Below are 24399 nucleotides of genomic sequence, written 5' to 3' on the forward strand. Positions count from 1 at the left end.
ATCGCTGGGTCGGTGTTTCCTTTGCCAACCCTCTTCTACTTCCAGCGTGTGGAAGCGTTCTCTCACGTTACACGGGGCCGCCACTCCACCCGAACGGTGAGCAAACTTTGTGAGCATCTCATCCACTATGCATACATCCACTTCACGCATATGCTTACGCGCAAATGCGACCAGCGTGTTTCCCACCGCTATACCACGCGAGCGTGAGTCACGCCGGGAGGGTTGCCAGAACACGTGCTCACGACACCGCTTTGCTACTAAATGGCCACCAATGCACACACACACACACACAACACACACACACACACACACACACACACACACACACACACACACACACACACACACACACACACACACACACACACACACACACACACACACACACACACACACACCACACACACCACACACACACACACACACACACACACACACACACACACACACACACACACACCACACACACACACACACACACACACACACACACACACACACCCCACACACACACACACACACACACACACCACACACACACACACACACACACACACACACACACACACACACACACACACACACACACACACACACCACACCACACACACACACACACACACACACACACACACACACACACACACACACACACACACACACACACACAAGGCAGCATATCCTTACAGCGTGGCTCATCGTGCGGTTTTGGTGAATTATGTGGTGTGCTTTTCTTTTCTTGCTTATGTTCGCCTCACTTGTATTGCCATGCAGCCAACGGAATTTAATCGACTTCCTGGCCGCAACGATGAAGCTGAAATGTGATAGTGCACATGGAGCGTACGGGTGTTGGTACCTAGTAATGAATATTTCAAATTGAAAATGCACCGCATATCAATGTTCTAAACGGGCATGCTCTTTAGTCCACGTGGCCATAGACATTGTGTGTGTGTGTGTGTGTGTGTGTGTGAGTTATGGAATTGGTACTGTTTACCGTTTATGGTTCAATTCCACAAATAGTGTACGGCAAAGCCAGAATCGTATGCCACCCAATTATGGAAAATTAATGCAATTCCTGTTTCTAAAACAAAACCAAAGAGCCAAACAGGCGTCCTCCGTTCGCCTGAATAATAAAACAACACACAACAGATGTCTTACACATCTTTCTGTACTTCTGAGGAATGGGTGCCGAATGTCCTGCGGCAATACACGTGCCATTTTCTGCGTAACTTGCGCTTTTCGTCAGATACGCAGCCACACGCACAGCCAAAAACAATCAGTACTGCTTTCCTAGAACACATTACGTAGAAATGGGGTACCTAAATCTAATGTTCTGTTTTTTCCAAGAACAAAGGCTTCATCAAATTTTTCTGTGTAGCATCCTGTGTCCCATGTGCTTACGAGACTTATTTTTATCACATCTCAGGTCTCAGCGGACACGCTGGATTCGCGTCTGGCCTTGTAGCAACTGGCATCACCTACCATTATCGTTGTTTTTTTTTCTCAATATTTTCTATATCCTATTCCTTCCTTCCTACCTTCCATTGCTTCATGCCCTGTGTCACGTGTTGTGCTAGTGGTCGTGCGTACGCGCCGCGTTCGATCCAATTCGCACAGCAGAAAAGGCAAACAAATCATTCATAAATCATGAGCGCAACTTCTTCTACGTCGTCCTTTTGGGGGGAGGGCCGCGATCACGTTGTACGCCGGAGGGTGAAGGCTAGGGTTTTATGAAAACGTGAAACAGGCAGTTTAAAAAATGGATTATGCATCTTTTAGCATTTCAAAATATTAAAAAAAAAGAAAATGTTCCCATGTTCCCCCACTCTCCTCAACGAGAAACGGTGTTTCGTTTGCACATGGTCTGTCTAATGCTGAGCGAACGAAAAATGCACCATCGGCTTGCGTAACTCATTAAAAAGCCGCTCCACCAGACAACAACACTATCGTGCCGTGAATTCCTGCTCCCAAATTACGCCGCCCGTTAACCTCTGCTTGTAATATAAAACCATTCTACCTTCTTTATTCTTAGCTTCGTCCGCTTCTGTTCCGCGCTGCAAGCCACCAGAGCACGTGGAACGACAGGTTCCAGGTCTGTACGGCTCAAGCAATCGCTCACATTTCGACATATTGTTTGCGGCACTAGCCTGCGCTGTTGACCCTTGGGGCGAGTTCGCACCGTTACAGCCACGCGACAGTGCCTGCCGCCGGGTTATCCAATGACAGTATGCTCGGCTACCAAGCAAACGAAGTTATCTGACACTAATGATTGCTTCTTTTGCGTCCCCTCCCGTTAGCGAACCTGCTCCCTAAGTACCGCATATAGTCACAGTGGTTTGGAAGGGATAGTATTGGACAGAGAAAAAAAAAAGAAAAATGGGCATCCGGAAAAGAATAGGAAGGCCACGATTAATCTGCACGTGGCTGTATTGGTGATTTGTCACGTGATTTGTTGTGGTTTTTGTCCTGCTAAGATTGAAGTAATAAAACACACCTTTAGGGGGTAGTGTTCATTAACTCCAGAATGTCTTACAATCAATGTGTGTGTGTGTGTGTGTGTGTGAAAAGTTAGTACAAGTTGTACACATAACACCCAAAAATAGGAACTTCCTAATCCATAACTACCGATAATCCCTCGCTGTGACATTCCGTCGTTCCATACGACTGGCTAACACATCATCATTCATACCGCACCAGCGATGGCTTCATAACGGATGGATGGAGAGAACCACGCGCGTGGGTGACGCTATCAAGAGAAGAAGAAGAAGAAGGAAAAAAAAAACACCACCGAACGGAAATCAACAAAAGCGCTCGGTGGTGGGAAGCAGGAAACTGGGTCATTGGCGATGGCTGTGATGGTAGCCCGAAGCGCGTACACCACACGTGTCTAACCTGACGTGAAGACATTATGTAAGGTGGAAGCATTTCCCAGGGCTCTTTTTTCTGGTTTCTTGTGTGTGTGTGTGTGTGTGTGTGTGTGTGTGTGTATGTCTGGCATGTTTCGGTGGTATGTAGCAGGTGGCTTGTGCCGTTTGCTTCGAACAGCAAAGCGATGGCCTACATTAACAGACAGAACGCCGGTAGAGAGCACGTGCGTCGCGTTTTGATGGTTATGGGCACACATATTTGCTTTCCCCCCCAAATGTTGTTAACGACGGAAAGCACCATGTGATACGATTATTTTTGGTTGCAATATATCATTGCTCAGCTAATAATTAATTAAATCAGTTGTTATATTTGTCACTGTCAACTGCATAGATAGAAAAAAGGAAAGAAATTAACTGTGCCTAACTCGTGTGATAGCTTACATCATGAGTTGGAAGAGTGGGAAGAAAAGTTTTTACTCATACCCTCTCTCTCTCTACAAAAGATTTCATTTTAATATTTAATTTATCATTTAGCATCCACCAACAGCTGATGAATCAATACCACACATTATACATTTATTTAAATTTATCAACAACACTAACTATCTAACCGTGAACATCGTTTACGCTATACCTCTAAACACTTTTTATTGATTAAAGAATGGTGTAAAGGTCTTAGCGCTAGCGAACACACAACTCGGTCTACCTCTTTCCTTGGCCATCGGTTTCTGCTTGGCTTTCAGGCAGGGTTGCCTTTATCATAAACATGAGCGTTGTTTCCGATCCATTCACCATGCTATACGTTGTGCCTGTTCGATGGTGCAGAAGTTTCATAACGTTAGAGGTATAAATAGCGAAACAAAGCTGAGCTTAACCCGCCATGCCATATACTTACTCGGTGGAATCATCAGGAAATCGCCTCCAACAACGTTCACCTCGTACCCATTAATGATGAACTTAAGCGCGCCACTGAGTATGAGAAATTTCTGCAAAATCACAATAGAAAAATTTTATCAATTCTCTGATTCACATCTTGAATCACCCTTCCGCTCAACCTACCAGCGAACAATGCTTTGTGAATGTGGTTTTCTTTGTCACGTTGGGCAGAACCCGCAAAAAGCCGAAATTGTCCTTGTTCGAGTAGACGTAGAACGAATACTCGATGCCTTTGCACCGCTGGAACGCTAGATGCTCGAGGGACAGATGGGTGAAGCCCTGCAGTTCGACGTTCGGCAAGCCAGCCGCACGGTTCTGCCGGTTTTCCATCAGCACCATCATCCAGTCCATCACTTTGCGCTTCTCCGCCAGCATATCCGCACCGGAGAAGGAAGCGGATGGGGAGGAGGAGGACGACGACGCAGCAGTTGCATTCGGTGGTTCGGCAGAGGACGGAGTGCGATCGGCTTTAGATGAGGATTGTTTTGAGGGATTCGCAACTTCCGATCGTTCATTCGCTTCAGCCGTATTCGTAGCATCGTCGTTCTGTTTGAAAAGAGATAAAGAGGAAGAATGGTTTGCAATTTAGCGCTACCGGAAAAGCGTTGTCCACACCCAACATCCGCTACACATACCGTCATCACCGCTGACGAAAGGCCCGAATCGCTAGATGTGCCCTGTTCTTGTTGATTGGACGCGGATAAAGAGTACGATTCCGAAGGCTCTTCGCGGCTCGCTGTTTTCCGTCCCTCCCTTGATCCCGACGCCACCACCGGTGCGGGTGGTATACGAAATCCGTCCGAATCAAACCTTTCCTCCCTCTGATTGACCACTTTCCGTGCCCGTCCGCGTGCTTTTTTGTCCGTTTTCTCCGACGATTTCGTTGCAAATCCGCCGTCCTTTTCGTTCGATGGTTCGTGCTTTCTTTTCGCTTCCTTTTTCGAACCGCCGCCCTTTTCCTTCCCCTTCTTGCCTTCTTTCTTGCTGGTCTGCTCGAACTGTTTAAAATATTTCAACATATCCTTCATGTTCGGCATTACGTACTGCGGTGCATCGGTCCGGGCGATATCGGGATTATTGCGCAGCACCTCATCCGCCAACCGTCGGCTTCGGTGGCTTCGCCGTGGACCTTCGCTTTCAATCTGCTGCCGTATTTCGTTCGACACGTCCTTCAAATACTTCTGCGCCATACCGGTCACCGGCTCGGTGGCGGCAGGCTCCGGTGAACTAGCTCCCGCGGGCGGCTTCTCCTTCTTCTTTCTCTTCGACGGTCCGGACGGTTTTAATTTTCTTTTCGGGCTCGCCGCTCGCTCCACTTGCTGGGGTGGACTACACTTTTCCTCCTTCCGTTCCTTAGCGCTCGCTTGTTTCTCCTCCTTCGTCCGATCGCTCTTCTCGCTCCGCTCTTCGTTCTGTTTCTCTCGCACTGGGAGCTCGACGGGACTATCGTACTCTTCATCTCTTTCCGATGCAACGGGGGAGGAGCGGACAGTCGCTGTAACCTTCGGGGCCGACCGATCCGGTGACTGGGTGCACCTGGTAATGGTTACGTCCGATAAGCGTTTTACAAGAACAGCCAGTTCCTTAACCGACTGCTGCTTTCGCTTTGATTGTACCCGTTGTTCCTGGGAATCGACGAGCTCCTGCGTCAGGGGCAGCGGTACTGGTGATGGTATAGGTTGACGCTCTTCGTCCTCCGGCATCCTATCGGCAGGATCCTGCACAAACAGCTTACGCCGTTCCTTCCGCTGCTTGGCCTTTGGTCCTTCCTGGGAGCAAGTGTTTTCGACCGTTTGAAAGTAAATTTCCGTATCAGCGTCCACCTTCGATTTGGTGGCGCGCCGCTTCGGCGGATTGCAGATAGTGGTACGTCGCTCCGTCGCTGCACCGCCCCCCGGTTCCGGTTCGACCAGCTCGGAATTTACTTTGCTGTGTATCATATCGACCGCTTGTATCATGTCCAGCGGCACATGATCGTGTGGTGAGTTTACGCTGAGCAAGCGCTCGGAATGTTGAGGCACTTGCAGTGTTGTATTACCAACCGGTTGAGGCAGTGACAGTTTCGACTGCTTTGGCGACGGTACAGCCGTGATCAACACACGCAAATTGTCCTGCTTGCGTTTACGCGATGAGTCCGAATCGCTCGAGTCCGGTGACGCTTGGCTGTTGCTCGGTGCTCGGTTGTTTGGCTCCTCCTGGTCAGTAGGCATTCGACTGTCGCTCTCGTTGGCTGTGTCGTCATCGCAGAAGGCGGACGGTGGTTCCAGAATATCCATCACGACCGTGCGCGGCGTGGCCACGTTTGTGATGGCAAGCGTATCCGTGATCGTTCTGTGCGCTGTTTCGCCTTCGCCAGCCCCACCTTGCTCATGGTCTACCTCCATCGGCGATGTTGCTCCCTCGTCCCACTCGTCCATGATCATGTTGATGGTGTTTCTGTTGGTACGATTGTTGCACGCATTCGCCGGTGAGAGAGGAAGCTGTCGATCCGGCCGTGCAGGATGATCAGCAGCCGATGGCGGCCGTGTGGGCGAACGTTCGGGCGAATTCGCGGTGGATCTGGAGGGAGATGCAGGTTCCTTGCATCCTCCACCATCATCATCAAATGCGTTCGAACGACCCTGTCCGAACAATCGTCGGGAGTGTTGAGCATTTTCGGTATCTTTGTGTGCACTGGTTTCGGTGCCAGCTGACCTTTGGCGTTGGTTCTGTGTTGGTTCAGGGCCATTCGATGGTTTTCTTTTGCTTGGACTGGTAGCCTGTTGCACATGTTGCCTGTTCGATGATCTGGTAGGAGAAACGGGCATCTGCTCGCGTCTGTTCGATGACCTAGTAGGAGAAACGGGTATAGTAGTTTCTAGCCTATTCGATGATCTAGTAGGAGAAACGGGCGCTGGCTCCGACCTGTTAGAAGACCTTGTAGGAGAAACGGGCGTATTCGATTCTAGTCTGTTCGATGACCTAGTAGGAGAAACAGGCGCCGACTCAAACCTATTAGACGATCTGGTAGGAGAGTTGGGCGCCAGCTCGGGTCTGTTTGAAGATCTAGTAGGAGAAACGGGCGCCGACTCTAGCCTCCTCGATGACCTGGTAGGAGAAACGGGCGCCGGCTCTTGCTCGAAATCGAACGTGAGTCGGGATCGCTGAAGTGTCACACCCCGATCCGATGTTCGCGACCTGTAAACACGTTGATTCGCCTGCTCTTCATCACTCTCGTCTGATGTAATCTGCGAATCTTCAGGTGAGACCCGGGGCGAAATTTCACGCACTACGGTTAACTTTTCGCTAAAGCTCACACGATTCCTAGGCGAAGAGACATGGTTTCCGTGCCCGTTTTTCAGAATGCTACGGCGGGATGGCGTAGAAGCACTGTCCCGATCATCAAGCGAAGCATTCAACAGTTTAGCCAGCGGCACCGCACTGATATGCTCGCGATACGCCAACGAAAGGCCACTGAGCGGTGTGCATGGTTGGCGGGGTGATCGACGCACCGGGCTCGGAGTTTCCGGTATAACGACCAACGCATTCTGTTCCCGGGGTGGTGTGTTTTCACGACCATTTTGTTGCCCCGTCCCGTCCGGCACGTCTTGGGTGGCAGGGACCGGCGTCTGTATGGTAGCCGGTGCTACCTGGGCCCCTTGCTCTCCCCGGTAACTGTTTCGCGCCGGACGGTGAGTTGGCGTCCCCGGTACCTGTTCGTCTAGGATAGGGGAAATCGTTTCCCGGAAGTTGAGCAAATTTTGCCCCTTTCGATTGGCCTGTTCGCCCGCGATCGGGGTGCTCGACGCCAGATGGCTCGCATGCCGCAAGGCTTCAAATTTCATATCATTGCTTCGCTTGTATTGCTGTAACAAGAGTTGCTTTTGAAGGTTTGTGGCGGGTTTTAGCGAAACATACGGGCTTACGTGTACCGTGCTCTTGCGTGTGGGACTAGTTACAATCGTTGTTTGTGCGTTTCCTGCACCGGTACACACCGGCGACAGGGCCACCGATAGCCGAGCGGGAGTGATAAACGAAGACACGCGGTTCTCGACCGACAGATCTGCCAACGGTTGAATCAGTGCACCGCTGCTGCTTGCCGGAGGAGAAGCAGGAGCAGCAGCAGGTGCTGCAGCAGTTGCAGCTGCAGGTGCTGCAGCAGTTGCAGCTGCAGCTGCTGCTTCTGGGCTGCGGGCGGTTGACAATTCCCTGCGGTTGCTGTTGCCTGCTTGCGGCACTGTAACGGGCTGCACATGATCCAACCGGAAGTGGAACGAATTATCCGACCCATCGTACAGCCGCGCTCTCGCACCGCCGCGCTTGCGCCGGAGATATTCCAAAATCTTCTGCCCGTTCGAGTCGTCCATCGCCGTCTCGCGTATCAATTCGTCAACTTCCGACAGCCGGAGATCGGGAACGCTACAAACGCAAACAAAAATGGGGATAACTGGTACCGGACTTCCTGTGCTATCGACACGAACAACTTACTTTTGCATAAAATATGCCATGGTTGCTCCCTGCTTTGATCCAGCCACAACTGGCTGGCGTTTTGTATCAACTATTATAACACTCGCACCAATCCCAAGCGCAATTTCACCGACGAGGACGCGTCTGTCCCGTGGCACACAAATATATCTGGTTTATCGTGTCTGTATGCACAATGTCCCCGCGTACACTTACAACCGCAAGCACCTAATCGTTCAGCTATAGCCATGAAAACTAGATTCCATCACGGTGCGTCCGAATGTTTGCTCACATAACACGAAAAAACACAAACTTGGCTGAATGTTGGCGTTGGCTTTGCCTTCTCTTGCGTTCGTTACAAATTGTCGTTATGAAAATGCAAACTGACAGGTCGGGTGGAAATGTGTCAAACGGCCGATGCACAGGGTGGCTGATGCACGAACATCGGGCGAACACTTTGGGATTACAATTTTTATGAAGAATACCGTTGAGGGGAGAAATATGTATGTGCTTTATTTGTTAAATTGTTTCTCATCATTAAATAAACATAGTTATTGTGCTATCCGATCTGAAATAAGCAATTACGAATCACTTGTTAGCAGAAAACGTTGAAATATTTCAAACGTCATCATGGCGGACGGGCGAAAATATTTCAAATTTAATATTGGCCGTTTTTGTTTCTTTGCATAAAGTAGCATTATTTACCAAAGCATACATTTCTTACATAACATACAAAATCATTTGATTTGTTTGCAAAATAAGTTGTAAATCTTACGTCGACCTTTCTCAAATGACATGGGCTCACAACAGCAAGTAAGCAATTCCGAACTCACACTCATTTGGCAATTCGATGCATTTATTTGTTTCATGCTCGGTTCAATGCTTTACGATGAATGCTAGCTACTAGAGCTTTCGCTAGCACACGATGCACAAGGAGCAAACACACCGCACAAAGGAAACACACAAATGAACAGAGGGAAAATGCAAACCCATTCCCGCCCGGTGCCTGTTGCGCAGTACCGAGGAAACGGCAAACGATTTCGATACGATTAACGTTCAATACCGACTAGCGTTCAAGTACTGGGATAACAAACAAAACGATCCTAAAGCCTACGCACAGTGCAACGATTCCGAGCAGTGATGAAAATGAAAAGACGAATAGTAGTGAAGAAAATAAAACGAAATTCCTGTCCACCTGGACACGTGACGCCATCGAACGATTTTGCATGTCGGATGAATCTGAGAAGCAATGCCTGGGAGCTTGAGTTTCAACAGGGGACAAGGGAAAATAGAACAACATAATCTACTATTTCTCTCTCTCTCTCTCTCTCTCTCTCTTTCTTTCTCTCCCTCTCTCTTGCTCCCTCTCTCTTTCTCTCTCTCTCTCTCTCTCTCTCTCTCTCTCTCTCTCTCTCTCTCTCTCTTTCTTTTTCTCGCTACATACTACCCAAGCGCACTAAAACTCGATAAATGCGCCCATCCCGTAATCATACACCCGACGACCCCCGTATGGTCCCTAACCGGTATGATGATGAAGTTGATGGCGCTTAGTTTACTTTGGTTTTGGCTACCGTCATGCGACACACGAAACCGTACAGCCTCGGGAAGTGGAAGATGGCAAAGTAGACCGCCGACAGGTAGGCAGCAATCATGAACGTCAGGAAGAGATCGAACACGGCCGGCTTCACGTTGTAGATGTTGAGCAGCGCGTCACGATCGTCGTACAGCATAAAGTCCGGTTCGCGGGCGTCCGGCTTCTCGTACGTGACCTTCACGTTGCGCAGGTACTTTTCGAACGCGTACTTCAGATCGTTGTTCTGCTGCGTCGAGCGGATGTTAAGCCAGGGTTTAATCTGCTCCCGGCTGATGGCCATCGAGCCGGTGAAGATCTCACCGGCGGCACCGTCGTCGGCCGGCACGTTGTAGATATGGCTTGCCAGCGCTTCGGCAATAATCTTCACATTACGCTCGAGCGCGTCCAGCTGCTCCTCCGCGGTGTCATCCTCGAAGATGGTGTTCCGCTGCGGGTCCTTATGGCTCTGTGGAGATGGAACAAAACCAAAGAGGAAATGAAGAAAAACCCACTTCCGATCGTAAGCACGCTTTGCGTCGGTCAACAAACCTTCACATTCGACAGGGTAAAGGCAGGCATGCGCTTCATGCTGAATCGCTCGTGCTCCCAGGCCAGCAGCGTGTCGGCCAGATTGATCTTCTTGTGCACGCCCTCCACGCTCACATTGCCATAGCGCTGGGCGACGGTGCGGAGCGTTTTGTAGAAGCTGTTCATCGCTGTGCCCTCCTTCGGCGGTTTCGACACGTGCATGTAGATGTTTTCGTTCGCCAGCAGCTTGCCGATCGTGTCGAGGCACACGACAAACTCCGCATGCTGTATCTGCACATTCTCGTCCAGGTTCGAATCGAGCCACTTCTTCATGCCCTGGAAGTTGAGCAGCAGGCCCGATTCCGACACCAGAAAGATGAGCCGATACTTGGGGATGCTGGCGTGCAGCTTGCTGAACAGCTCGACCAGCGTCAGCAGTACGGCCACATCCGCATTGCTCTGCCGGGAGTTGGTCAGCCCGAACGTGTCGAGATGTGCCGTGACAATGATCAGCGGCAGCTTGCTGTCGCCGTCGAGCGTTTTGCCCGGCTTGAGCGGGGCCAGCTCGCCCTGAATGATCGGTATCTTGGACTGCTTGTTGGCGGTATGGGACGCACCGGACACCACGATCTGGTACCCGTTGGCGGAGATGGATCCGAAGATTTCGCTAAACGCGGAATCACGCTTCTGGGCGCTCTGCTTCTGGGTGCGCACGGTCGTACGCGTTACCTCATCGATGATGCCATTCAGCTTCGGGTCGTACTTGGAGAAGTACACCGGAATGGGGACATCCTGCACCATCATCGCCTGTTCGAGCAGGTGAATGTGCTACAAGAAAAAAAAGTAGAAGAAATAGGTCGTACAGGTAAATCTGCCGTAGAAACCTTCCAAAGCTACCCCATCGTAATCGAATTAGTGCGCGCCAACTGGAAGGTGCATGCACCTTACGGCTAATTGGTTTAGGTCGTTAGCCTCAACAAGGGCCACGCCGCTACGAAAGCTAACAGCAGCCATCCTTTACCTGCTTGTCCTCCAAGCTCAGGGCGGCCGTATCTTCCGGCAGCAGAACTACCAGACCGCCCGCCTTGGCACGGATTTCCCGGAAATGGTCGATGGTCATGTCCTGCAACCGGGTCATCACGCAATGCCGGGACGTCTGCCAGGTGTAGAGGGATTTGGCTTCCAGGTTTAAGGCGGACGCGCGGCAACCTAAAACAAAGACACGGGACCAATATCAACACCAGGCCTCACAGCATACTTTGTGCAGCACCGCGATAGTCGTTAACGCTAATCAACCACGAATTAAGGGCACGGGCCCTAACCTCAACCGCGAATGCACAACACCGGACGAAAGGGTAGCGCGACACCCTCGGCTGCTTACCGTAAGCGACACCGTGCACATCGTACTGTGACATCCGCTGAACGCCAAACTCGCTCGCGGCCAGCACCGGATTCGACGAGCAGATGATCAGTATCGGTAGCGTGATCAGCAGATAGTACGGCAGCCCGCCGCGAAACAGGTCGGCAAAATTGTCCGCTTCTTCAAACATCTTCACCGCTGCAGTGTCGTAATTCGAGCCTTCCGGGAGATTGTCACACCGCTGCCGGAGGAGGGCAGAAGGAAGAAAACTAACTGTGCTCGAGTTCGAAGGCCAGATGGCAAACGGCACGGAACGGCACAGCAGAAACCTGCGCTCGCGGTAATCGTTGGAAGCCAAATGTGGCCGGTTGTTTTCCCTTTTCAGTGAAGAAAGTGCGAAAGTAAAAACCCCGTGTGTGTCGTTGAGAAAAATTACGGGACCAATTGCCCAATACAAATGCACACCGACAGTGACAGCTGGGGGAGAAAAATGAAAACGGGGAACGAAACTGTCATCCCGCCGACAGCGGCATCTTTGACAGCGCTCGCAGGCGTTTTCAAATTTACGGTTGAGATATGAATTGCGGGAGTTGGTTTATTATTAGCTTTTAATTATAAAGCGAATGGTGCATGATTTTTTTTTTGTTGAGGTATACACAAGGTTCACAAGCTAACAATCAGCTATTGACACAAGTCTGTTTTAAATAAAGATATATTAAAATAATTATAAAAGAAAGAAGACAACTTTACTCATTTTTTTAGATGATTTAAAATTTATCCATCAACAAAAATGGTGCATACATCTATCAAAGATCTATCAAAGATTGTTTTTATTCAAATTAATCATAGCCCACGCTCACGCCCACCACTGTACCGGCAGGCCCGATTGTTTGTAATTGTGACCAGAACCGCGTATTTGCACACCACGGTTGCCTTGGTGATACCAACTAAACAAACGTTTCCATGTTTACATGCTTAATTTCCACCTGGCGAGTCCTGCCAGCGGTCCGGTACGATGCAGTCGAGCGTAACCCTTCCAGCGGGTCAATACGTGCTGTGGTCCGTGCGAGTGAATCCTTCGAACCCTCCCCGGTAGCGGCAGTGCAGGTGAAAGTGAAAGCCCTTGCGGAAACAGCGAACGTGTACCATGCCCGACAGGAGCGTTCGCTGAGCGAGTGCAAAATGGTAGTTTCTGTGCGTGAACGATTGATCATCCAGTATGTGGCAATGCTTAGGAACGTGCTGCTTTTGATAACTGTCTCGTGCAGTGACCTGGCCGTCCGGGCTAGTGCGGACTTTTACAACTCGAACGATGTGCAGCTGTACGCCACGCCCGACGACTGCCGGGCCAACGAGTACTACGATCTGTTCGCCTTCAAGTGTAGCTTGTGTGACGACGGGCTCCATCTGATTCCGGCCAAAGACAGTGAGTATGTCCCAATGGGGCGGGTTTAAACTTTTGAACCGTATAACCTCCTATCGATTTAACAAATAAACTCCATCCCATCCGCCATTCCGCAAGCTCCAAACTGTTCTACTTGTGTTAATCCTACCTACGGGTCTGCTAACGTACACCTTCCCAACTGTCCAATGCATTCCAGAACTGTCCTGCACGTGCAACGACCAAGCCGTTGCAGTCCGTGACCATGACAGTGTCCTTCAGCGACCTGTTTGCCAGAACGTTAGCGACTTCTTTGCCCAGTTCCCCGCCACCGAGCGGCTCGACACGGTCAACTACTGCAAAACGATCCAGGTAGGCATCGTCAATACGACCAAATCCAGCCGGAGCGTATATCAACGGCGCCGCACCTTTCCGCCGGGACGCGACGAGCGGGCCGTTTGCGAGTGTGACCTAAAAGCGAACGTGCTGTACATCGAGCCGGGCGATGGATGGCCGCCGGGTGATCCGCGTGGTGCTCATAACTTTTGCATACCGCTGTCACTGCTGCGGGACGTGCAGCACTATCCCCCCTTCAGCCTGAACCGATTGCTGCACCAGAACCGGCAGAACGCCAACGTGTACAGGGATGTGAAGTACCTAATAGTGTTTTGTCATGTGATGCGAAGCGTGCGACACTGCCAGCAGCTGGCGAATCTGTGCGTGCTCAGCTTCTACAGCCTGGAGCGCCAATCGCCGTGTGCCATTTTCTACACGTACCAAACGTACGACCTGGCAGCGCTCGGAGCGTCGGGCTTGCCGAATGCCGGCAGTATGCCCAGCGTGGTCAGCGCCAGTCAAAGCTATCTGGCCGGTGAGGGTGGGGCCGGTGGTGGTGGAGGAACCCTGCCTAAGCTGGGACCCGAAACGGTCCGGCCGGGGCTGTTCTATCGGCGCGGCAAGTACGTCAGCGAACTGTTGGAGAAATTTCTCGACTACAGCTACGACAGCGATGCGAACAATCGGGTAAGTTGGTTATGCCATTTGCACAGTGGTAGCGGTCACTACTTTGGTGCCACAAATTATGGTCTGCTTCCGGCATTGCGGATGGACAGAATGTCCCCTTTCCCTTTTCTCCCGTAAATTGATCGTAGTAGTTTTAATAATCCTTTTCCTCGCCCAGCAGCTTGTGTTCACTCGGTTGCGTGACATTTTCCTAACCAAGGAGCTAAGCATAAACGGTAGTGCCGACATCGCCACCGAAGAAATAGACGACATAATGTTGTTTTTTGGGGACAAACATGCTACTCATTAGCGAAAGAAAAAGAGTTTGGGGCGATAATGTATGCGCTATGATTAATTTTAACTGTAGCCGGGGCGGGTCAAACCCGGGGCACCAGAGTTTGAAGTGGGTCAAAATGAAAGAAGAGGGGGAGAACGTCGGTAAAAAAAAACCGGGTCATGCACAGTATATGTATCCGATTTTTTGTAGGGTATGTCCTGGAAATGGAGATTAACTTTACGTTCAAAAGAGGTGAAGAAACTTTGAGCTCGGCATGACCCAGTTCTTAGTGTTTCCTGTCAGTAGCCACTATTTGGCGCAATTTACTATGTAGCACAGCTGTCCCCCATTTGCAAAAGGAAAGTATAAAATTATGAAACTGTAATCGAGATATTTATCGAGATGTAATTTCACTGATAAATGGATAAACCCTACACCGGTCAAGTGCAGCGTAAGTGCTGCTGTGCGTGATGTCCCGTGTGTGCTGGGTAAATGTTTTTACCACCATCGAAGGTCACCCCCACTAACTGATCCTCTTCAATATTTAATCGACCCTATATGTCGCATTCATGAGGAAATCATGGAATGGAATGAAAAACATGCCATGCTTGTTCCACATGGCAAAAGGAGCACTAAGTCCGTGGGCTAAGCGTTGCAGCAAAAGAAGGGTACCTTCGGTTGTTTGGATGGTTCTCAGTGGTTACTAGGAGCAAATATTTGACATTGGTTACGCGTTGAATTTGCCTGCCGCGGAGGTCGTCGATGTTGTGTTGCATCCACATCGACGAACGAAAGGCATGTTGGTGTTGGTTCGGGTTGTTCCGGTTATGCCAATCAAGTTGTTCTTAATATTAGCTAGCATTGTGCGAAGAGTGGAAATGGGGAGGGTAAAGTGCATTAGTCTACTTTTTTGTATTACTCAAAAAATAAGCTCGTTGACGTGGCGAGGATCAATAATAGGAAGAAAGGAACCCTTACGCCCTACCTGGAACGCCAATTCCTTAGGCATTTTATTATCTGGATCATTAAATCTCGGCTGTAACCTTTTATGCTTGCCTCTAAGTGCACCGTCTAGTACCTTTGCCTGTTACGTGTCGTTCTTCATTTTTGTTGCTGCACCCTGATATCCTTGAACACGAATATGCAAATGTCGCCACACGAACCGCACCCCCCACAAAACCATTCGCACTTGCACACACACACACACGCACGCTCATAGACCTTTTGGAGGCATTGGTTCCCTCTCGCCTAAAGTTTCCTGATTGATTACCATCGGTCGTTTCAGCTAAACAACACGCTCAATTTCACCCTGGCAGGCTACGACTTGTCTGGCCATTTGCGACAGTTTCGCGAAATGCGCTTTGCCGATCTGAACCTTTGCGAACGGTACGACGTCAGCCAGGAGCAGCGGATACGCTTCGGACAAAACTATTACCGCAAATGTGCACTCAACGTTAACCGACTTGTTGAGGACTTCCGGGCAGTCGAGTTTCTGTCGCTTTACGTGAGCTACTACGAGCAACGGGTGCGGCTGATGCGTTCGGTCCCCATACTGATCGAGAATGCGTTTACGCAGAACACTGACCCAGAACCGGATCGATGGCAACTGGTGAAACGGTTTCTGCTCGTAGACACCGTGTCTGGGCTGAATGAACTTCACAAACCGAAGCTGTATGGAGAGATTGATGTAAAGAATCAATTCTTCTTTTTACGCTACGCGAAGAAGATTGAGCTCGAGTTTAAGCTACATCCGGACCATGGCAAACACCCAAACCGCATCTCCATACCGCTGGTGCGAATGGAATATGCACTACTCAACACATCTGTGGCCCTTCCGGGTAGTACGGTTGAGTTTGAGTTTCGAGTTACGTTCACCAAGGCATACAGTTACGCTTCTTTGCTGGAGGTACCTGAAGTCGTCTCCCAATGGACTTGGAATACTTACAGTAACCTGTTGAGCGCATTTTTGTTTCCACAGATTCTGCTGCCAATATTCATACTGCTCGCGTTTTCAATGAGCGTCTTTCAATCGTATTGCTACAAACTGCGCCAAAGTAAGCAATACTACGATATGGAGATCTTTTGGAACTTCTTCGTCTATCTGGGCTCGTACCTCGGAACGGCATTCCTGATCGTGCTGGGAGTTATTGTGCTGCATGCACTTTTCACCTACAAAACGCAAAGTACGGTACATTTGCTACTTCCGCTCGAGGTTCAGAATCTGGTGGAGGTGTTCATCTACGTTGGATTTGCTTTAAAGGTGTGATAGAGTTGAAGATTACTGGTGCAATACTAACGTTTCTTATCCTTCAGCTCATAAAGTTGATGCGTGTGTTTTTCTACATGGCCAACGTGGACATCTTCTTCATTGATTGGGAGAGGCCTAAGATATTCGACATCAGCACGATGGGGCAGCGGTTGCACCAGCTAGACACACCATCCATTGCATCGAGCACGAATGTGAGTTGGATGGGATCTATGGGAATGTTCTAGCTAATTTCACTACTTTCGGGTGCACGTAATGAGTTGGCTTGTTGTTCGCTTGGTGGTCACTCGTAGAATGATTTTATTTCTAATATAAAATATAATTCTAATCCTATATCTAATGGTAGTAGTGCAATCGTTTGCTATTGTTAGTGTTAGTGAGTGAAAGAGTGCTACACGTTACGCGCGATGCGTTCTGTATGTGTTTGCTATGCGTAACGCGTTTTAAGAAGCGGTTACACGTTGTGTCACCACAGATCCATCCTATTCGTCTTACTATTAACAACATGACCCACACTTGCCCTTCTTTTAGACCAAACCCAGCTCGCATGATAGTGTATCGGCGTGGCGGAACTACTTCATCGCCAACGAATGGCAGGAGCTGGCAACGAAGCGCAAGATATCCATGTTTGCCCATATCGTCCTGCTGGCGCTTGCATTTGTGATATTAGGCTTCGAAAATTGGGCTTCCAATGCGTTCGATTTGCATCTGCATCGAAACGGCGAACATCTAGGCGAGCGGGACAAAATGCTCCTGATCGCGGTTGGCATACTAATCTACACGGCCGTGTACGTTGCCCAACGGTTGTACAATTTTCTAATACACGATCGTTTCATCGAAAATGCCATCCAACAGTTTATCGATGTGGCGTCGATTGCAAACATTTCCGTGTTCATACTGAGCATGGAATCGTATGGATACTACATCCACGGCCGATCCCCACACGGGTTCTCCGATACCGACATGTGCTCGATGATAATGCAGTTCAAGCGCGAGGAAGACAATCTGTGCGGCAATCGTGGCCTCCTGCCCGGATCCGAACAACAGACGTACTCCATTCTGGTGCCAAAGAATCTGCGCCTGTTTTACGACAAGCTGATTACGCCGTTACGAAACTCGTCCTCGCTCGGGCCGCATCAGCATCTGAATCGGCCGCAGCTGATCGGGAGCGCCAAGATGAGCGCTAGCGAAGTGTTTACCAGCCCGGGCGGCGGCCGGCTCGAGTACAACTTTGAGCGGACCATACTGACGTACTACAATGTGAATCGTTTCTTTGCCGCATTTGTCGATCATGTATGTAAATGCAAAGAATACGCAAGAACTGGTTCTTATTGACATGTTGGTGTTTGTTTTCCAGGCTCTCAAGGATCTTGACTATATTATCCAAGAGCGCACGATTCTGGAGAATATCTTAAATTGCGAATTCCAGAACTACATTACAGAAAGTAAGTTAAAAGAGTCACCATTCGGAAATAGCACAACTCAATTTCCTTTTTCTATCGTTCGCCAACAGACAAAGGTGTTTTCTACATCGACAACGGACACTCATTCGACCAAATTCTGTTCAACGGCAATGAGAGCATTTTCCTCCAGGTTGAGTTGTTGCTGTTTTGTTGTGTCGTGCTGCTGACTGGGAACTATTTGCTGGGCATCGTGGTGATCGGGATCGTTTACAAGTGTTTCGAGGTGGTTATGAACTATGTGCTTAAGAATAATCTAGCCAAGAAAACGCTGATCGATAAACGCTTTTTGATATAAAATAGGGCACATTGAAGTTTCTTAGCAGAACAACAATAAAGATATGCATTAGTGATTTTACAAAATGAAATATATTCTAGTAATTTTCCCGTTTGTTTGCACTATGGATTGAAAATAACGGCTAATTTGAATTACAATCATTCAAATCGACTGATGGTTGTATTTTTGACGTGCAGATGGCGCTGTGCGCTTAAATGTCATCCACTGCTGCCTGCTGTCAAGTCGTCAATGGCAGGGATTTGTTATGATAGCTGGCGTACATTTTGCGGCATCGTTGGTTTGCGGCAATTTTTGCTAAAATTAAAAGCCCCGAAAAATGTCTTCTCAAATTCAATCCGTTCATACACCATCGGTATCGTTGAGTAAATACAGGGACCAACATTTCAAGGTAAGACTCGCTCGCGGCAAGGAACCGTCGCACGTGCTTACACAGCCGCTTGAGCAATCTCACTTGCAATTGGTGCAATTGTTTATCGTTTCCTTTACCGCGCTTTTAGGGCTCCCGGCATGAACAGGAAAAACTCCTGCGCGTTTCCTCCACCCTGTACGTGGGCAATCTTTCGTTCTACACCACGGAGGAGCAGATCCACGAGCTGTTTTCGCGCTGCGGTGATGTGCGGCGCATCATTATGGGGCTGGACAAATTCAAGAAGACACCGTGCGGCTTCTGCTTCGTCGAGTATTATTCACGGCTAGACGCGGAAAGTGCGATGCGATACATCAACGGTACGCGGTTGGACGATCGAATCGTGCGCGTCGATTGGGACGCCGGTTTCATCGAGGGCCGACAGTACGGACGGGGCAAGACGGGTGGCCAGGTGCGTGACGAGTACCGGCAGGATCATGACCTGGGCCGGGGCGGTTACGGCAAGATGGTCCAGATGGGACAGCTGGGTGCACCGTCCATGCGCGAGTAGAGCACGTGTCAATCGGCCAACGGTACAGCCGGTGCTAGGACGATAAGGTTATATTGTAAATTCCTCATAAGCGTACTATATTTAAGTAAACGAAATCATTTTCTACAACCGGAGCTGGCAGTGTGTGCTTTACAGTTCTGTCTTGGCGGGTGACAGTGATGGTCCTTTTTTCGGTTTCGATTTGCTTTTTTGCTTCGGCTTGGCCAGTTCCGTCTGTTGTGCTCCCTCTCGGTACGGGTTCACGTACTCTGGCGTTCGCTGGTCCTCGTTAATTTCTTGATTGAGCAGCCCGAGCAGTTCGATGGATTTCTCGTCCAATATTTTCACGAACGTTTTCGTGTAGTTCAGCGCATCCGTCATGAGGGTGCGCCATTCGGAAACGCCCTTCAGTATGCGATAGGACATGTCCGGGAAGTGTAATACCATCTCGCCGAACAGGCAGGTGTTTTCGAGAAACTGTGCCAGCGCATTGATCAGTTCCTGAAGTTTGGGAAATCCGATTCGGCAGTAATTTGGTTGCCCCTCAGTTTGCCTCCTTCCTCGCGGATTATCTGAAATGCGGTGTGAGTAAAGCGGTTAGCATGAGTTTTTGGAACACGATGAGAGCTGAATACACGTACCCGTAGGATTTCATCGATTCCTAGCTTCATGAGTTTGTAGCGTTTGCTGTAATCTTCGATCGACTGTAGATGGTTCACCAGTAGCTTATGTTCCTCCCGCTTCCGTACGAATATGTTCGCGTCTGCAATGAAGCTAGTTAAGGAAAAAAAACTCCAATTGTTCGCACAACGATAAGCCAAATTAGATAGATAACCGCCGTGGCCGGAAAAAAAACACTGACGTGTCCTTTTCGTGTAACGAAGAAACGTACACTGCTTTCAGCCAACAATCATCTCATTGAAAAGGATACAAACTTTCTCGTTGATGATTTTACCCAGATCGAGCTCCGGTACTTTCTCAACGTCTTTCGCAAGCACCGGTTGTGGAAAAGTGTTTTTCTCCAGTCCGGAAAACTCGGCAAAGGTTGAGGTTAGGAAGAGTATGAATAAACAATCCACCGAGGAGTACGTTTTCCGAGACATTCTGTGAAAGTAATTGGACGATGTTTGGCTTCACTTTTTAAACCCTAACGATGGTGATGATACGATAATTTAGGAGTTTTTTTTTCTTTGCTGCTGCTGCACTGTTTATGATCGTGCCGTGGACCGTGTTGCTTTCAAACTGCTTTTGAGGTAAACAAAGCACAAAGGGGGACTTGCACGGACAAGGTAAAGGACATCGTTGTAAATAAACACGTTGCAATTATTTTTAAGTATTGATGTAGGGGTGGTATTTGAATGCACCTCGAATCATTGGATTATGCGTAAATTAAACACATATTTTTTGATAATCTTCATGATGTTTATTTGCCAGTTTTGTTGAATTCTATTTTTCCAATTGGATTTTTGTATGACAGCGCCATCTAGTGCAAAACAAATAAGTTATAGCACACGTGGGACGCGCAATATGGTCCATGCGGATGTATCGGATGGCCAGAAAAAGTGTTTAAATATTCATGTTTTATGCTGCGATCAACAATAACTGTTCCCATCCGATCCATGTCGCAAGCAGCGATTATACTGTTGTGTGGCAAAATAATTACAAACTAGTTTGTGTAAGGTTTGTTCAATTCGTTACACAAAGAAGAGGATCAACAAATCGTAATGTAACAAAAATCATCAAAAATTTCGCATCACTACAACCAATAAACCTATAAGGCACACACTTTCAGTGAGCTTTATTTTGCAGTAGAATGAACACAAAACCCAAAACTCAAACATCACTGATCTACCCCAAGCGTCGATCGTGCATGCATGATCGGTACGCTGTCGTCAAATTGTTTGATTAGGATCTCCCGTAAAGATCCCGTCCGACAACGGGACCCAGCCCTTTTTCCCTTTTGCTGGACCCAACGTGTATGTGTGTGTGTGTGTGTGTGTGTGTGTGTGTGTGTGTGTGTGTGTTCATCGATTGACCAAAAGGCGTTACATTCAAATGCGAACGGTGAAGGTGTGAAAGGTGGCAGCCAATGATTAATGACACCGCGTGATAATTAATGATGTGATTTTATTGGGAAATCTTTTCCAATTGCGCCGGGTTTGGGATGGGTGGGTGGTATTTACTTGAAGGAACCGAGCACGGCTGGAGGGAGCATTTAAAGGGAGGAAAGGAAAAATGCTTCAAACCCTGGTAGATTTGATGTTCAAGCTCTGTTCTCCTTACGCTTTCGATCCATCGATAACGATCGACGGGCACAGGGCAATAGGTGTCGTCTCTATTGTTCACCAGCAAACGGTACGGACAACGGGCGAACGCAAACGCAAATAAAGGTGTGAAAGACTTTCGTTTTTTTCCATATTGTTTCATGTTTACATATTGTTTTGTTTATTTCTTGCTCTAGCCTTTCCACGTTCACTTTCCCACACAGTTCCTCGAATCAAACGAAGGTTGTATATAAATATTACATATGTGTTTTTTTTGTTTTATTATTTTCTTGTCCTTTTTTTTGTTTTGTTTGCTGTTTTCCTCTGTTGTCTGTTGCTTTAATGTTCATATTTGTTTTAAAAGTATCTTTACTTTTCTTCTAACTTTTTATTTCCCATTTCCCCCTTTCATCCTGCCTACATATTTACCCCTTATGCATTTTCTGTTTCTTGCTTAACTTGCGCAACTTTTGTTTAACTAGTTTTTTGTCCATCATCATCTTTTGTTCGCTTTTTCGCGCGAGCGATCGATACAATTGCTTCATTCTTCGTTACGGGCTTGTTTTTTTTGTTGTGTTTCGTAATTGGTGTAACATATAATTTAAACAAAAAACATTTAAACCATACCACTATCGATTGCCCATTTTGATTGGCTTTGCTTTTACACTCCTAATGGAGTTTTGAAACACACACACACACATACAAACAAGGTGTTCTCTCATAGGCCGGCTCGTGGCCGTCCCTGCAAGAAGATCAATAACGTTACTAATATTATTATGGACGCTCCATCGAGGGTAGAGGTTCTGGATGAGCTGGCCGGGGGGGATTTTGGTCATGTTTGTTCACTACAAGTTACCAGTTTAAAAAAAAACAACCAAACGATCAACGCACAATTAAATTAACTAAACTATTTTGATTCTGCTATCTGTTCACGCTCTTACTATACTACTTTTAGCGTAGTACCTACACCCACTCTTAGACCCCCCCTTCGCCTCTTCTCCCCTTGCTTAACACTACAGATGTGTCCCTCTTTCCCCGTGCCGGGGCTCCCTCTGCAGATCTTCGCTCGCGGAAGAACGTTTCTGTATTTGTAGTTGATTACACATATATGTACATTGACCGGTTCGGGTTTTTTGCATTATTACCACAAAGATAGTGGTGGTGATGATGATGATAATGATGACGATGATAATGATAATGGTGGTGTAGGTGAACCTAAAACAAAGTTTGTGTATGCTACATTCTAAACCAAACCGTTGCCGAATTCTCAACAGCACAGAACAAAACGGCAAAGCCTACCTAGGCCAGCAGCATAAAGAGCAAGCCCTAACTCTTCACTCTTCAAATCGCAACATTGTGACAGGGGGGGGGGGGGGGGGGGATTGGAAATTGATTGGATGGGGGGGTTTCTTGTTGCAGTCCAAGCTAACAGAACGAATGTGTTCTCTACAGACACACACACTCACATTCACACGCATACATACACACGCACTCTATGTACAGCGTGGCACTAAAGCACTAAACTGAACAGTACTCGAGCACAGACACTAAGAGAGGACAGTTGTGGAACTACTTCCATTAAAAAAGGGGTGTGGGGGAACCATTATGGACGGTCAACAGTTTTGTTGTTGTGATTTGTGACATCTCGCACAGCTAGCTTGGGACTTTATTGGGAGGGACCTCTTAGCTTCTCGAGGGACCTCTTAGGATCGCTTTTAGTGATTCTTTTTTTTTTGTTTGCTCTTGTTGGAGAAAAGAGAATGAGCGACTGAACTGTGGCTCTATCCGAATTCTTTGCCCTGCTGTTAAAATTCCATTTGCGTAGAGTTTTGCGGTGTTTGCAGAAATGCCACAGTTTATTCACGTTTAATTCTATATTGCAATATCAGTTTGTTTTTTTGTTTAAATCAGCGCGCACCATTAGCTCTGTCCCTTCTTGCTTAATTACACTCACACACACACAGTACGATACATGTATATAGACTATAGATAATTCGATAAGTTTGTTTGCTTTCCAAAAAAACCTTAACCGAACAACCGACGCGAGCCTACGAACTCCTGAACTCTGCGCCCTGTCACTCCGCTTCTGAGTGCTGGGCGTGTGGCCACCGCGGGCACTACACAACATTGCACAAGGGTGTGTTTTTTTTTAAAGTTTGGACGAAACATAATTTAGTGTGTACAAGCGAGCGAGCTCAAGATTTCTAAAACTAAAACGAACAAACTAGCTCGAAATGAAAACTGCTCGCGATAAAAAAACAATAGGATTTTAACCGAACGACACCTTGCGTGCGTTTACCTTGGCTAACATTCTCTTGGAGAATACCGAGTACCGTGACGCCGAGGGAGAGTGTCCGAGTTCGTTCACATCGTTGCTTACGCCGCCTCATCGTCCACGACGGACACGTTCGTGTCGTCCTGGTGCCGAAGCTGCTGCCCACTGCTACTGTCCGAATCTCCGGCCCGGTGATCCATATCCTCGATCAGCTGCAGACTGGCGGGCAGATGGTGGTTGACTCCCAGCCCGAGGATCATTTTGCGCGTATCGCCGACCGGCGCAGCATGATCGACGGCAGCCAGTGCTGCCAGCGTGCTGTCGAAGCTGCCGCTCACGTGGCCGCCCCCATCCTGGCTGGCGTCGATCGTCGCACTCTCGCTGTCCGGTGCTCCCGCACCATCACGGTTCGATCCGGGGGCGGCGAGTGTGTCACCGGCGCTTGCAACACTGCGCGAGCTAGTAGCGCTGGCAGCACTGCCTGTGTGGCTGCCGCTACTACTATTGCTACTGCTGCTGCTGCTGCTGCTGCTGCTGCTGGTGGTGGTGGTGTTGCTGGCGGCTACAGTGGCC

General features: G+C 48.5%; 4 protein-coding genes and 1 pseudogene across 7 annotated transcripts; 2 read left to right on the top strand and 3 right to left on the bottom strand.

Annotated features, from left to right (window-relative positions):
- Positions 1–3251: 3251 nt before the first annotated feature.
- On the bottom strand, positions 3252–8599 carry LOC121589147 (flocculation protein FLO11-like). 4 transcript variants are annotated; one of them, XM_041907823.1, is made up of 6 exons: positions 8271–8599; positions 7715–8201; positions 4439–7648; positions 3927–4349; positions 3763–3853; positions 3252–3676 (listed from the first exon to the last, which is right to left on the bottom strand). In XM_041907823.1, the coding sequence occupies exons 1-6, from the start codon at positions 8288–8290 to the stop codon at positions 3570–3572; spliced, it is 4338 nt and encodes a 1445-aa protein (XP_041763757.1). In that variant the 5' UTR covers positions 8291–8599; the 3' UTR covers positions 3252–3569. The 4 variants fall into 4 exon arrangements, with proteins under 4 accessions (XP_041763757.1, XP_041763756.1, XP_041763758.1 ...); XM_041907822.1 differs by having other exon boundaries at positions 7709–8201; XM_041907824.1 differs by having other exon boundaries at positions 4439–6632; positions 6708–8201.
- Positions 8600–9080: 481 nt separating this feature from the next.
- LOC121589149 (nicalin-1-like) lies at positions 9081–12178 on the bottom strand. The gene is made up of 4 exons (XM_041907827.1): positions 11729–12178; positions 11369–11556; positions 10369–11175; positions 9081–10285 (listed from the first exon to the last, which is right to left on the bottom strand). Exons 1-4 carry the CDS (start codon positions 11895–11897, stop codon positions 9794–9796), a joined length of 1656 nt encoding a protein of 551 aa, XP_041763761.1. The 5' UTR covers positions 11898–12178; the 3' UTR covers positions 9081–9793.
- A 387-nt stretch (positions 12179–12565) lies between these two features.
- On the top strand, positions 12566–18437 carry LOC121589148 (meckelin-like). The gene is made up of 8 exons (XM_041907826.1): positions 12566–13133; positions 13309–14111; positions 15653–16273; positions 16346–16627; positions 16681–16827; positions 17165–17926; positions 17991–18078; positions 18147–18437. The coding sequence occupies exons 1-8, from the start codon at positions 12671–12673 to the stop codon at positions 18389–18391; spliced, it is 3411 nt and encodes a 1136-aa protein (XP_041763760.1). The 5' UTR covers positions 12566–12670; the 3' UTR covers positions 18392–18437.
- A 190-nt stretch (positions 18438–18627) lies between these two features.
- On the top strand, positions 18628–19416 carry LOC121589155 (nuclear cap-binding protein subunit 2). Its single transcript, XM_041907833.1, has 2 exons — positions 18628–18779; positions 18889–19416. Exons 1-2 carry the CDS (start codon positions 18708–18710, stop codon positions 19306–19308), a joined length of 492 nt encoding a protein of 163 aa, XP_041763767.1. The 5' UTR covers positions 18628–18707; the 3' UTR covers positions 19309–19416.
- LOC121589153 lies at positions 19357–20527 on the bottom strand (annotated as a pseudogene).
- Between the last annotated feature and the right edge of the window lie 3872 nt (positions 20528–24399).

This window comes from Anopheles merus, chromosome 2R (genome assembly GCF_017562075.2).
Source record: "Anopheles merus strain MAF chromosome 2R, AmerM5.1, whole genome shotgun sequence".
Lineage (NCBI taxonomy): Eukaryota > Metazoa > Arthropoda > Insecta > Diptera > Culicidae > Anopheles > Anopheles merus.

Bases quoted from the DNA above. Each gene is read 5' to 3' on its own strand.
- LOC121589155 (XM_041907833.1), top strand. From the start codon at position 18,708: ATGTCTTCTCAAATTCAATCCGTTCATACACCATCGGTATCGTTGAGT. The intron at 18,780-18,888 runs GTAAGACTCGCT...CCGCGCTTTTAG, and splicing joins ACAGGGACCAACATTTCAAG to GGCTCCCGGCATGAACAGGA.
- LOC121589148 (XM_041907826.1), top strand. From the start codon at position 12,671: ATGTTTACATGCTTAATTTCCACCTGGCGAGTCCTGCCAGCGGTCCGG. The intron at 13,134-13,308 runs GTGAGTATGTCC...AATGCATTCCAG, and splicing joins TCTGATTCCGGCCAAAGACA to AACTGTCCTGCACGTGCAAC. The intron at 16,274-16,345 runs GTACCTGAAGTC...TTGTTTCCACAG, and splicing joins GTTACGCTTCTTTGCTGGAG to ATTCTGCTGCCAATATTCAT.
- LOC121589147 (XM_041907821.1), bottom strand. From the start codon at position 8,290: ATGGCATATTTTATGCAAAA. The intron at 3,854-3,926 runs GTAGGTTGAGCG...GTGATTTTGCAG, and splicing joins TCACAAAGCATTGTTCGCTG to AAATTTCTCATACTCAGTGG. The intron at 3,677-3,762 runs GTAAGTATATGG...ACCATCGAACAG, and splicing joins TTTCCTGATGATTCCACCGA to GCACAACGTATAGCATGGTG.
- LOC121589149 (XM_041907827.1), bottom strand. From the start codon at position 11,897: ATGTTTGAAGAAGCGGACAATTTTGCCGACCTGTTTCGCGGCGGGCTG. The intron at 11,557-11,728 runs GTAAGCAGCCGA...TCTTTGTTTTAG, and splicing joins TGTGCACGGTGTCGCTTACG to GTTGCCGCGCGTCCGCCTTA. The intron at 11,176-11,368 runs GTAAAGGATGGC...TTTTTCTTGTAG, and splicing joins TGAGCTTGGAGGACAAGCAG to CACATTCACCTGCTCGAACA.